Below are 13,326 nucleotides of genomic sequence, written 5' to 3'. Positions count from 1 at the left end.
CTGATATTTGTGCACAAGCATTAAATCTATCTATCTATATGCTTAAATATAATATCCAATTTCTCTTCTAAGAATGGGACATTCAAGGCATGAGTGTAGATATAAATTATACTTGGTGCTAGTTGCACTTTCCTATAAGGACTATGTCTTTACGAGTGTTAATAATGCATTAGTACAGTACATTTCAAGACAATCTTGTACTGTTGAGAAAAGTTGTTTTGCACATAAGCAGAACACCGTCCATGATGAAGGCAAAGCTAGAGGTATATACAACTTTTGTAACAACATGGACGAACATGACGTGATTCCCCAGTTTCCTTCACCACCCAACACAACATAAATAGCATACAGTATACATTAAGGAGAATGTGATGGGCTCTTTAATTAAAGTTCAAAATAATGTGCAAAAGGTTATCCAAAGCATGATCAAAACCAGCTACTGACATACAAGGTATGTTTAATGTTTGTATTCTAAAAGCTGAATATCAACATTTTTGTGATGCAGAAAAAAATACTTTCATGCACCCTAAAAGTATAACAGATTTTTTTTGTTCTTGATGCCAAGTACTTAAATTAAAAGGGTTCTGCCTTGAATGCGTGTATATCTTTTAAAAAGAGGGTTGAGATTAAAGGCATCATGGGTCAAAAATCAGGCATCTGGTCCATTTTGGCAAAAATAAAAATAAAACAAACAAAACAAAAAACAGAATGAAATTGAAACAGTCTGATGCAGGGTGAGGCAGAGGATTGTCAACATGCAACTTAATAGAACTGCATTCACAAAAAGTTGCTCTTCCTCTGGTCAATCCAACCAGCCATTAGTGGAGCATTTTCCTCTTCTGTTCAGGCATTACTTAAACTGCAACATACAGGGGAAAAAAAGATAAAAGATCAGATTTATCAATAAGTTGAAGCTTATTTTCTCATATAAAACACAGCCTTTTCTTCACCGCCCTTACTGTAGTTTTGGGTGGTATGCCAGGTTTCTGGGCCAGCGCAGGTTTCTTCATGACAGTTGGCTTAGAGGGTTTAGGTGACATGGAGCTAGGATAACCCAGTGAGGAGATTTCACCGTTCCCCTCAGCATCCTGGGTTAGAGGAACTCCAGCCAAATCGTAGTGCTTTTTCCTCAGCTCACCTAAGCGCAGTCGCTCGTTGTCCAACAGACTTTCTAATTCCAGTACCTTTACCTGAGAGAAAGGAAATACGCAGATGTCATATCGACAGTCAGAACTGCTGTATTTATAAGGTCATTAATTCCAACATGTCAAATCAGCTGACTGTCAGACTGATTTAGCGGGCATTCAAACTGAACCGGTAAAAATGCAGCTCCCTGCTATTTTAATGTGAGATGCTGCATTGGTCAGGGGGTGAGGGGTTGCACGGGGAGTGTTGTAGGCATGTACCATATGGCCACGCTGTGACAGGTCCACGTTTCATTCACATTTCCAGCCCATGAGTTTCAGCTGTGTTTTGGATAGCCATGCTGCTAACGTAGCCTAGTCTACCTTAGCACCAGTTCTACCACCAGTGTGTCAGGATCGATAGATAAAAAACACCATTTAACATCCAGTACTAATGAAAATGCATGGCGTGTCATAATGGTGCTTAACTGTGGCACAGATTCAACAGAGAATAGCAGTGATTGCTCATGCTAACAAGGTAAACAAAAGCCTTCTTCCAGCGGACATCCACATCCTGATTGTCCCCAGTACGTGTTTGGTCAATGCAGCGTTTTTGCTGGATGATGTTACTGTCGGGTGCAATGAAAGTTGAACCAGATTTAACTTTTTGGCCACACGGGGTTGCCTCATTTTGCTGGAGTGGTGCTGGTGCCGGCTGCGGTGAACTCAATCCCCCATAGAAATGAATGGAGAGGGCTGCGTTTTCATACTTTTGAAACTCAGTCTGAACACGGCCTTATGTAAAATAGGAAATAAAGCCAGATGAACTAAACTGTGTTTCTTCTAATTTACTTATTGCTGATTTTAAATAAGATTAAAGAAGTGCACAAATGTATCTTTGTGAACTCAATTTTAACAAACAGATCACACAAATACAGTATAATGTGTCCTTGTTGGCTTTCATAGCCTTACATTTAAGAGTCTAATTTAGTTTAATTCATAAGACACCTCAGCCACTCTAAACCCCTGACAGACCTATCCACATGGCTTACCTGTGACTCCATTTCTTCTTTCCTCAATTTGATGAGGGACATCCCAGAAAAGTCCATGGTATCTGCACAAGAAAAGTGTTTGGATAGAACATAATTATTAAAATGGCATGCTCATGATTTATGGTGGTCTATAACACAAATCAAACTGGGTGAACCTTTTTCCTCCAGGTTCTCCTGGCCCGTCCTTGTTGAGGCCACCACCTTAGCTGCCATTTCATTCACATGGCGAGAAGCCTGTTGAAGAACTGGCAGCTTCTTGCTGTTGCGATCTGCCTTAACCTGAGTGCAGAGTACAGCGGATGAGTGAGGCCATTTGACACCACTGACACACTAAACCCACCACATCAGTCACAGGAATGTGCTGTACAATGAGACACAGGAAGTTACACTAGCAAAAAAAGGTGCAACATAATTAAATGTAATGTGGTTAATGGTTAAAGTGACCACAGATATTTTCACCTAAGTGAAGTGAAAAATGTTTACACTTTGGCAATAATACAACAATATATTTCTACAGTAATAGCAGCATGTCTCCAAGGCTCTTTCCAGAAATGAGACCATTACCTTTGAGGCAGCGACCAGCTGTGCTGTGCTAGCGGCGATCTCATGGGAGCAGACAATCAACTCCTCATATTTGCCTGTGTGCAGCACCACTTTATCAGCAGACTCTCTGTGAGCAGGTAAAAACCACTTCATTATTATTGCTGTTATTATCTTGTGGAAGTTCTGTGGTTAAATCAGTGCAAAATAACTTAACTGGAAAGGGGAACAGTACTGCACACTGGCTAATGGACGGCTGTGTCATTTAAGGCACTACACAACATTTTCCAATCAATAAAACATTACTAGGTATGTCTTGACTCATGAGTATAATAATAGTAAACCATTAAGGCTGTCAGCAAGAATACTTGCATCCTCTAACAGCTGATGCATGCATTTTACATTTTGTACCTGTTTAGTGATTCAAGGGAAACAACAACAAATATTTATTGTGCCTGAGCTGTTGTTCAGCTGTTGTGAGGCATGCATGCATGCATGGGAAGAATTAGCTCTGGGTGCTGCAATAATGTGTTTGCTATATTAGTACTACTTTGAAGTGATAATAAATTAAACCCTCACAAGGTCGTGAATTTGATATTAGCCACAATGTTTGCTTGTGCAGTGAAGACCATTTGTTTTACAAAGTATATAAAATGCATGTAAGATGTAAAGGGAAATGCATATTTGTAAGAATATAAACTGGAATGTCCAGTATAACTATGAGCTTACACCATCTCTGTAGCCCCCCATCCCACAGCCTTTGCAGCAGAGATGAGTCCCTCAGTCCAGCGAGAGTTTCTGGCATAGAACTCCTTAATGGTTGCTGCGCCCTTAAGAAGCAAAACATTAATATTGTTAGCTGTTTTTTTTCCCCCTGAAATAAACAGTACAGCTCACTCTGATTTCAGAAACACAAACTGTTGGATTTAAAATTAGAAGAGTGTGACTCACCCTCCCACTCTCAACAATCTCCTTCTGCAAATCTGTAGATGCTATGATCAGCATGCGGATGGCCTACAGTAGAGTGGAAAACACAAGGACAGATAATGACCAGAAATCCCACACATGTTCATTAGGATATTAATGACAAATAAGACATACAGTATGTAGGGTATCTGTGATAGTCCAGAAGGTATAATATCAAACTGCTGTACCTTCATTAGGTCTGTGCAGCTGTAGAGGATTCTGTAAACAAGTCAAACAGAGAGCAAAACAAAATTCACAGTTGTGACTTTTTTGTTCACAGAACAGTCAGTGACTAATGAGAGGAAAGAAATTTGCAACAGAAAAGATGACAAGAAATCAGAGGATGCATTTTGACTTTGTTCTCTGTATTTTAGACACATTTATTGGCCTAATGCAGACGTATTAATTACAAAAAGGTTTCAGATGCATTTTATTACAGGTTGGGGTTTATCTGTCTGAGATACACAAAGTCCCAGAGAAAGAACAAACCTTTCATTGACCTCCAGTTTGACCCCTGATGTGTCCTTTCGTGCCTGACTCATCATTTCCTAAACGCAAAACCACGAGACATTTATCAGTCACAATAGATACACTGTGCAATATTAAATATTTATTCACTACATATATTAATATAATAACATCTAACAAAACAAAAATGTCTTAAAAATGAGTGAGACTATTTACATCAATCCTGCGGACTGCCTCCTCAATAGCTGCTGATGTTGCAGCCATTTCCTTGTCGACCAGATCTCCCAGCTCCTCCTGACGAACGTCCATGCCTTTGGGCCGCAGCTCCTGGATGAAACAGGTAGGAAAATAGATATGTTAAAAAAATACAAGTGACTAATACTGTAAAGAACTTAAAATGTCACAGGTAAAAACTAAACCCAAAGGTTTGGATGCTTATATTTCTGATAAGAATTGGTTATTGTGCAAATTCCAATAACGACTATGAAAACCTACTGTACTACAGTAGCAGCCCTGTGTTCCTGAAAAAAGTCAGGTAAAATTGGAAGAACTACCAAAAGTCTCATTCAACAAAAATCAAAATAATTACAAAAATATTACAGTTTGTATTGTGAAATCCAAACAGCATGAAATCATAGTGGCGGTCGGATGTTCTTCCTATGGATTTCTTCTTTTTGTTTGTCTCGGTAATCCAACACACGCTGACATCAAGTCAAAGTCATATTCTTAATTTCAGCAAATTATTTTTGACCTCCATGTAAGCAAAAAATAAGGTGTTTAAATCATCGGGTCATCTTCCCTTCCCAATTTATCACCCACGGGTGTTCGATTACCACCCTATGCTTACTGCACTGTCCCAGAAACAAGTTGTGGTAGGAACGTTTTTAAAAAATGCTAAAATAAAAACAGACTGATGTAGCATCAGTCCGTTTGTTTGCAACTTACTTCCATACATGTGCATAAACCAGTCACTCTTTCGCTTGAGATGAATAAAGGTTCTGGTAATTAATGGAACTTATAAAGTATGTTTATTGTTTAAAAAAAAAAAAAATTATACAGACATTCTGTTTTTTCCTCACCTGGCCCAAGTGCAAGATCTTTTGAATGACTATGCGAATGGAGGCTGGGTCTGCCCTTGGGAGGGTGGTCTTGGACTTCAGGTCCTTCAAATACCGCAAACTCTCAGTGGCACAACCTCTGCAGTTCTCAGTCAGTCCTGCATTGTGTTAAAGAGCAGAGATCAGCCATCGGCCATACTTCTGCATTCTGTGTACATTGAATGTTAAAGCTCACGGTTAGAAATGCTCATACAGCGCTGAATGGCTTTGTATAGTCTGATTAATACATACTTAAATTAATATGAAAAGTACTGTACTGGTGCTAAGAAAGTATTCGGAGGTATTCCTTACGGTCTGCGTGGTCCGTTGGTGCCATGTGTGCAGTAGCACTGCCGTTTATAATTGTATCTGCAGCCAAGTGGGAGAACTGGGTCAGAGCCGTCAGCAGCCCTCCAGCATCTGGTTACAAGAGGATACACAGAGCATTTTTAAAAAATATGTCTTTGATGTTTGTTTATCTTGTATTTATTTATGTTTTATTGATTGGTGTTATAAATGTGCTTGCAAATAAATCGGACTTGGCATGCAGTAAGAGAGAAGTATGCCACATTAACAAACCAGCCATACAGTGTCATGGATTAAGTCAAATGAGAAGCAGAGGAAACCTACCCCCCATCTTATTCAGATAATCTGCATGGCCCTTTTTCACTTTGTCGATGGAGCCCAGTGCAGCCTCTGCCCGACTTACAAGGTAATCTGTGTTTGATGGACAAAAGATTAAAGAAAAATAAACATAAGCTTAATTCAAAGTCTCCAGAACAGGCCATATACTACATATAGTCAACCAACTAAAGTTCTGGTCTTTGTAACACACAATTTAGCTTTTTTTTTTTTAAATTCATTTAATTCTCACGGTGCTGTTGTTAACCTGTTAGCATATGTCTTTTGTGAACTAATAGTGCAGGGTCTGACCTGGAGAGCTAGTGCAGCGTATATGGAGGGGATCATCTATCTTAGCAACAGCATCTTGGATGATCTTCTCAGCTTCTGTGCAGGTACCCTGCAGCAAAGCAAACTGCTCCTCCAGCAGCTTCTGCTTCAGCTGTTCCTCCTGACTCACCTACATGCATACATACACAAACGCATATTCAAAAGAACATACAAATGTGTCTGGTTTAAAACATTTTGATGACAAAAGAAACAATGACATACACAAACTAGACTGCTGATCCCATTCTGTCTATAGTAGTGAGCATTCACATTCTCTTTTTAAACTACCTTATTCTTAAAAACACTTTTAGACTGAGCTGTTGCTTATAAAGTTATTCTGTTTGAATTCCCGTTAATGTGCTACAGAGCCAGATTTTTTATTTATTATTATTCTTTCAAGCATGTAAAATAGGAAAAATTAAAAGTAAGTAAAAATTTTAACAATTTAGACTGTATGAAAGCTCCATTGGTGTGATCCCTATACCCCATCTTATGCACAATTCTTATCGCTCTTTTTTGTAATATATACAATGGTTGAAGTGAGCTTTTGTATGTATTTCCCCAGTTTTCAACACCATACTCTAAGTATGGTAAAATCAATGAAGAATGCAAAATGCGTAATGCTTTCCTGTCCAAAATAGATCTAACCCTTGCCAATATCGATATATTCATTGCTATTTTGTGCTGAACATATCTGATATGAGATTTCCAGGAGGATTAATCAGTAAAGACACTGTACACTAAACAGTGGCGTTCCTTCTCAAGTGGACAGCCTCAGACCTCAGGTTTGTCTTGCTGCTCCTACAGTATGGTTTGTGTCCTTGTGGCTAGCGTTGCACAAAATAAGCAAAGCTCTACTGTTTTGACTGACCTTCTCCTGCAGTTTGCCCTGCAGCTCTCCAAGCTCCCTGCTGTTCCTCTCACGCTCCTGCTGGAGTGACGACTGCTGCACCTGCGCAGCCTGTCGCAGGGATGACAGCTCCGCCTCCTTCTCACTCACAGATCGCATCAGACGCTCCTTCTCTGCCTGCAGAGCTGTCATTGAGTTGTTCATGTGCTCCGACGTCTGGCAAAGACAGACGACAATGAGGGGAGTCAGAAAAGGCAGATGGCTGCGAGTGGCAGAAGTCCACCCAGAAATATGTGCCTCCAACCACAGAACTGATGATAACGCTGAATACTAAATGATGGTGAATTAGCTAAACACCATCGTGAAAGCACACAGGTGCTCACTCACCTGCTCGCTGCTGTGCAGAGTCGCCTTGATGCAAGTCACTTCTGCCATCTTCTCCTCCAGCTCTCTCTTGACCTTCTCTACCTCAAACCTTTGCTCTTCCAACTACGTTGACAACACAGCGGCATTAGTCACATACGTCCACACTAGACATGCATGTTATTAAAGCAAAATAACACACCACCAACCTTCATATCACAGTCCTGTTTTATCCTGTCAATCTCAAACGACAGCTGCAGTTTGGTCCTCTCCACTTCTTCTTGGGTCTGCTGGGTTGCTGACAGCATCTTCACAGTGTCTGCGCTCTGTCAGCACATTAATGCATTTAGTGTTACCGCACATAATGAGGTGCTGATGTATAATTTAAAACAAACATCTCTGGACTGGTCTGCAGTCTATCTGCACCTTCCGAAGCAGTTCGGCATGGCTGGCCACCAGCTCTGTGTGCTTCTCCTTCAGTTTATTGTACCGTTGCTCGGTGGCCTGCGCTTTTTCTGCACAGAGAAGCGTAATGGCAGCATGATCTCAATGACTGGTCCACATTAATATTCTGACTGACTGAGAGAGAATGTTAACTGCATATATCTTACTCTCTGCCTCAATGAAGGTTGACTGTAAGCTCTCATGTTCTGCATTTCGGTAGCGAGTGGCCTCTAGCTCCATGCGCAGCTGCTCATTTTCCACAAGGGCACGTTGTTTCTGTGCACGCTGTTCTTCTAGCTCTGCCTCCAAACTGTTGATCTGGGACTTGAGCTGTGTAATGTAGCGCTGAGCCTTCAGTCGGGAAAGACAGAGATGTGTGCTTCAGGAAAAAACTACTGATGTTCAATGTTCAGCAAATCATCTGAAAATTTTCATCCCACAAAAAGCATGTATTTATTTTGCAGCCATGATCATCTCATTCCTTGATACTCGCCAAATTTTATTTTCCATTCTTTTTACTTCATATATTTACTTTTATAAAAATAGAAAAATGTAAAATAATAAAATTAAGTAAAATAAAAAAAAAAAATAAAAAGATGGAGCGGTATCTGTGACGTACTGTAAAGTTAACACCTGCGTCACCTCTCATTCACAGGCTACTTACCACATTCCACATGGCAGGAGCAATATTTGCATCCGCCCAGCACATGACACAGATTCCTTTGCACATGTCCTCTACTGTCACATGCACACAGTAAACAGTCTAAAACCCAAGTACCAGGTTATTCAGTCCCAACAGTCCTTACCTCTGCTTTCACTCTCTCCAGCTCTGCTCTCACCGACTCTATGTCCCGTTTCAGGTTGTCAATCTGGATATCTCTGTCAGACAAAAACTCCGTTGTCACAGTGTTCTGACACCATATAATCCATTTAACGCTCACAGGGTACAGTGAGAAACACTGTGGCTCACCTGCTATCGAAGCCTCCATTCGGAGGTCCAAATGCCTGATCAAATATGTCAGGTGCCTGATAAAAAAATAAAAGATGAACAAATAAACATAACAAAAAGCATACACAACACCGTGGTAATATTGCATACTTGTGTAAGTGCATCTGTAACTGTTGTGCCATACCTGCGGCTGTGCTTGTACGCTGGATGTTGAGACCTGGCTGACCTCAACAAGCGGCTCGCCATCATCATCATCATCGTCTAGTTGCTGGTCGTCCTGGTCAGGGATGACCACCACTGGCTTCACATGTTTGGCCAGTGAGGCTGCGTGCAGAAAGTTAGGTGGGGACTGACAAAGAGGACAAAAAAAATTTGTTGTAGGTTAAACCTGCAACAACATATTATTATATTCAGACGAAATTTTTTAAATATTCATAGCTGCCATGCTAAATTTCAACAAAGCAAAGCTGTCTATATAAATAATAAGCTTTGCCAGTTTGTAGCTAACAGTAGCAGCATTAGGTGTCTTTGACATTCAAGATGGAGACGATGACTCAGCACAGAAGTCATTCCATCTCTCTCGCTCCATCCCTCTGTGCACTTACATCAGGCAGCTTGGGAATCTGGATCAGTCTCTTGAAGTAAATCATGTCTCTGGTTCTGTTGAAAAAGGTCTTAAGGCTGTGGGTCAAAGGAAACAGATTAAAAACCTTCTATTCATGCACAAAATACAGCATGTGTAATAGAGACTCAGATTTGTTTTAATTTGTAGTATTTTCTACTTGTTTCTAATTGTGGACCACTGGCAGGCACCTTGACTGTGTCACAATTCTTTTAACAGACAGGAAGTGTAAAGTAAAATGTTTGAACTACAAAGTCGGTCCTCTCTGAACTCAGCTGTAGGGATATAAATGTGTCTGTGTCAGTGACACAGGGTGGGGACGGGGAAGCAGTGATGGGCACATTTGCATTGGTGCAGAGGCCTGTGGTGACTAATTGATCAAGATTATGCTGCTGGTTGATTTTGGTAAAACCCTCCTTTGATGTGGTCACTTCTATTAACTTGTGCCTGAGGCCTTAAACAACCTACCTGTGGAACTGGTCATGAAAACGTTCACGGTGTCCTTGTAAGGTGTCAGCAGGGAGACCTGAAATCCATGACATTAGGCAATGCTTAGATACACATAAATAATGTAATATTAATGATAAAATCATTTCAATTATACAGCACAGTTCACACACACTGTACTCCTCAGATCTTACAAGTAAAGATGTGCTGATTGACTTTTTTTTTCTGGGTAGTAACTGTTCTTACAGGCATGCAGCTTGAATAGCAGCTTGACGGTGAAGTGGTAGAGGTGACTACAGTCCTGGATAACTTGGATGAGCGGAGACAAGCGACACTGTCCTGATGTGAGACTGGAGATGGCGATGGATGTGTTGAGCTGTCGGAGCACTGTGAGAGGGATTGGAGACAGAAGCATATACAGTAGTACATGTTAAGTATTTTTGAAGCAAATTTTGACAGTAAATCAAAATATTTTGCTGGGTGCTTTTAGTCTGGAACGTTCAAGTATTGATGGTGCAGCATCATTGTGAAACATGGCCCTAGATGGTGGCTATGTCAAACGCTATGCTAATGAAGGATGTGTGTGGATATTGCTGGTTGAATACAGTGCAGACTCTTCCAGTGAGCTAGTTACTGTAGTTACTGTTTTCACAATTGGTTCTCTTGAAGTTTGTGCACCTAGCTGAGGTAGCAACAGAACATGCTTTCTTCAAACTGCAATCAGTGACAATAACTCCACAACGTCTTGCTGAGACTGAAAACATATCCTGTATGTGATAACTACAGAGTATAAGCACATTATGCTCAAAGGAAAGCTGCAAAATTTGTTTACAGTGTTGAGACGTGATCCTGTGGCTCCACCCTGCAGGCCAGGGAGGAGCTGGAGGTAATGAACTTAATGTCTTCTAATTGCAGGCATTTCCTTATCAGTTAAACCAAATTTAGGCACAAACAGGAGAACACAAGTTAAAACTGAAATCATTCAACAGAGTGCCATAGTAGTGATTCGTAAAACCCAGAGCTGGGTAAGTATTTTTGCACTTCTGGTTCCCTCGCCTGAGGCCAGTGGGTTTTTTGAAAGGGTTACATGCCTGAAATAAGGTCTGTGGTTAACACAGTCCAGTACATTTTCAAGTTTTGTTCTGTGAAATAAAATACACCAGTAAACACCCCACTCGTGATTTTTAATGCATATACATGTCTCTAAAAAGGCGGTTGCTAACAAGTGGCTAAATGAGACTACAGAGGCTGTCTGGGATATTAAACATCATTACGCCTAACAGGGAGACTCATCTACTCACTAGCCCCCATTTACACTCATTATGTTTAAACTTACACAATGCAAACCTTTAACTGTCACAGCCATGATCACTAGCTAGATCGAGTTACGCTAAGAGGAAAGGATTCTGTAAAAGAGGAAAGCAGTAGAAATCAAATTACAAGTTGGAAGTCGTGGTGTTGACACTGAAGTTATGGGACCATAGTGTAGTTTGTTTATACCCCAACAATAGCTTTTTACTTCTGGTGAATGTATTTGTGCTTCAAATATCATAAAAATGATTATCTTGCTGAATAAAATATGTCTATTAACTTGTGCCTGAGGCCTTAAACAACCTACCTGTGGAACTGGTCATGAAAACGTTCACGGTGTCCTTGTAAGGTGTCAGCAGGGAGACCTGAAATCCATGACATTAGGCAATGCTTAGATACACATAAATAATGTAATATTAATGATAAAATCATTTCAATTATACAGCACAGTTCACACACACTGTACTCCTCAGATCTTACAAGTAAAGATGTGCTGATTGACTTTTTTTTTCTGGGTAGTAACTGTTCTTACAGGCATGCAGCTTGAATAGCAGCTTGACGGTGAAGTGGTAGAGGTGACTACAGTCCTGGATAACTTGGATGAGCGGAGACAAGCGACACTGTCCTGATGTGAGACTGGAGATGGCGATGGATGTGTTGAGCTGTCGGAGCACTGTGAGAGGGATTGGAGACAGAAGCATATACAGTAGTACATGTTAAGTATTTTTGAAGCAAATTTTGACAGTAAATCAAAATATTTTGCTGGGTGCTTTTAGTCTGGAACGTTCAAGTATTGATGGTGCAGCATCATTGTGAAACATGGCCCTAGATGGTGGCTATGTCAAACGCTATGCTAATGAAGGATGTGTGTGGATATTGCTGGTTGAATACAGTGCAGACTCTTCCAGTGAGCTAGTTACTGTAGTTACTGTTTTCACAATTGGTTCTCTTGAAGTTTGTGCACCTAGCTGAGGTAGCAACAGAACATGCTTTCTTCAAACTGCAATCAGTGACAATAACTCCACAACGTCTTGCTGAGACTGAAAACATATCCTGTATGTGATAACTACAGAGTATAAGCACATTATGCTCAAAGGAAAGCTGCAAAATTTGTTTACAGTGTTGAGACGTGATCCTGTGGCTCCACCCTGCAGGCCAGGGAGGAGCTGGAGGTAATGAACTTAATGTCTTCTAATTGCAGGCATTTCCTTATCAGTTAAACCAAATTTAGGCACAAACAGGAGAACACAAGTTAAAACTGAAATCATTCAACAGAGTGCCATAGTAGTGATTCGTAAAACCCAGAGCTGGGTAAGTATTTTTGCACTTCTGGTTCCCTCGCCTGAGGCCAGTGGGTTTTTTGAAAGGGTTACATGCCTGAAATAAGGTCTGTGGTTAACACAGTCCAGTACATTTTCAAGTTTTGTTCTGTGAAATAAAATACACCAGTAAACACCCCACTCGTGATTTTTAATGCATATACATGTCTCTAAAAAGGCGGTTGCTAACAAGTGGCTAAATGAGACTACAGAGGCTGTCTGGGATATTAAACATCATTACGCCTAACAGGGAGACTCATCTACTCACTAGCCCCCATTTACACTCATTATGTTTAAACTTACACAATGCAAACCTTTAACTGTCACAGCCATGATCACTAGCTAGATCGAGTTACGCTAAGAGGAAAGGATTCTGTAAAAGAGGAAAGCAGTAGAAATCAAATTACAAGTTGGAAGTCGTGGTGTTGACACTGAAGTTATGGGACCATAGTGTAGTTTGTTTATACCCCAACAATAGCTTTTTACTTCTGGTGAATGTATTTGTGCTTCAAATATCATAAAAATGATTATCTTGCTGAATAAAATATGTGTCATGAACTTTTGTTTGTCACAGAGCTTATCTTCTGTAATAACCCAAAAGCCTATGGAAAAATCCCACTGGCTTTTTGTCAAGGGCACCAGCGTCACCCCTGCGGCACTCTATAAAAAGGATCAGTCTCTGTGGAAACAGGCAGGCCAAGAGCTGCTCACAATAGCCCCTTCTTGATACACTCTTAGGTTTTGTGCATCAGTAGATCATGGCAGCAGGCTGCGGACCGCTACTGTAGCTCAGGTTTCTCTTCAGTAGAAGTGTGGGGGAAAG

The 13,326-nt window shown here is 40.6% G+C and overlaps 1 protein-coding gene across 2 annotated transcripts in view; it reads right to left on the bottom strand.

The window, feature by feature from the left end:
• Window positions 1-362: 362 nt before the first annotated feature.
• Window positions 363-13,326, bottom strand: part of hip1rb (huntingtin interacting protein 1 related b) — a 22,089-nt gene continuing 9,125 nt past the window's right edge. The window contains exons 8-32 of one of the 2 annotated variants that reach the window (XM_020602551.1): window positions 11,717-11,857; window positions 11,492-11,549; window positions 9,410-9,485; window positions 8,989-9,153; window positions 8,826-8,881; window positions 8,662-8,734; window positions 8,023-8,206; window positions 7,838-7,926; window positions 7,621-7,737; window positions 7,436-7,537; window positions 7,070-7,264; window positions 6,181-6,328; window positions 5,878-5,964; window positions 5,560-5,667; window positions 5,230-5,366; window positions 4,367-4,477; window positions 4,172-4,230; window positions 3,871-3,901; window positions 3,668-3,730; window positions 3,446-3,546; window positions 2,741-2,846; window positions 2,332-2,455; window positions 2,177-2,238; window positions 960-1,190; window positions 363-859 (exon numbers count right to left, since the gene is read on the bottom strand). In XM_020602551.1, coding sequence (XP_020458207.1) covers window positions 851-859; window positions 960-1,190; window positions 2,177-2,238; window positions 2,332-2,455; window positions 2,741-2,846; window positions 3,446-3,546; window positions 3,668-3,730; window positions 3,871-3,901; window positions 4,172-4,230; window positions 4,367-4,477; window positions 5,230-5,366; window positions 5,560-5,667; window positions 5,878-5,964; window positions 6,181-6,328; window positions 7,070-7,264; window positions 7,436-7,537; window positions 7,621-7,737; window positions 7,838-7,926; window positions 8,023-8,206; window positions 8,662-8,734; window positions 8,826-8,881; window positions 8,989-9,153; window positions 9,410-9,485; window positions 11,492-11,549; window positions 11,717-11,857 — 2,633 coding nt within the window. In that variant the 3' untranslated portion in view covers window positions 363-850. Of the gene's footprint in view, window positions 860-959; window positions 1,191-2,176; window positions 2,239-2,331; window positions 2,456-2,740; window positions 2,847-3,445; window positions 3,547-3,667; window positions 3,731-3,870; window positions 3,902-4,171; window positions 4,231-4,366; window positions 4,478-5,229; window positions 5,367-5,559; window positions 5,668-5,877; window positions 5,965-6,180; window positions 6,329-7,069; window positions 7,265-7,435; window positions 7,538-7,620; window positions 7,738-7,837; window positions 7,927-8,022; window positions 8,207-8,661; window positions 8,735-8,825; window positions 8,882-8,988; window positions 9,154-9,409; window positions 9,486-9,894; window positions 9,953-10,119; window positions 10,313-11,491; window positions 11,550-11,716; window positions 11,858-13,326 lie in introns of those variants that run through there. The other variant, XM_020602550.1, reaches the window with a different exon arrangement.

The sequence above is a fragment of the Monopterus albus genome, unplaced genomic scaffold (genome assembly GCF_001952655.1).
Source record: "Monopterus albus unplaced genomic scaffold, M_albus_1.0 scaffold56.1, whole genome shotgun sequence".
NCBI classification, from domain to species: domain Eukaryota; kingdom Metazoa; phylum Chordata; class Actinopteri; order Synbranchiformes; family Synbranchidae; genus Monopterus; species Monopterus albus.
The sequence above is the reverse complement of the archived record's forward strand: the minus strand, read 5'-3'. Positions and strand labels throughout refer to the sequence as shown.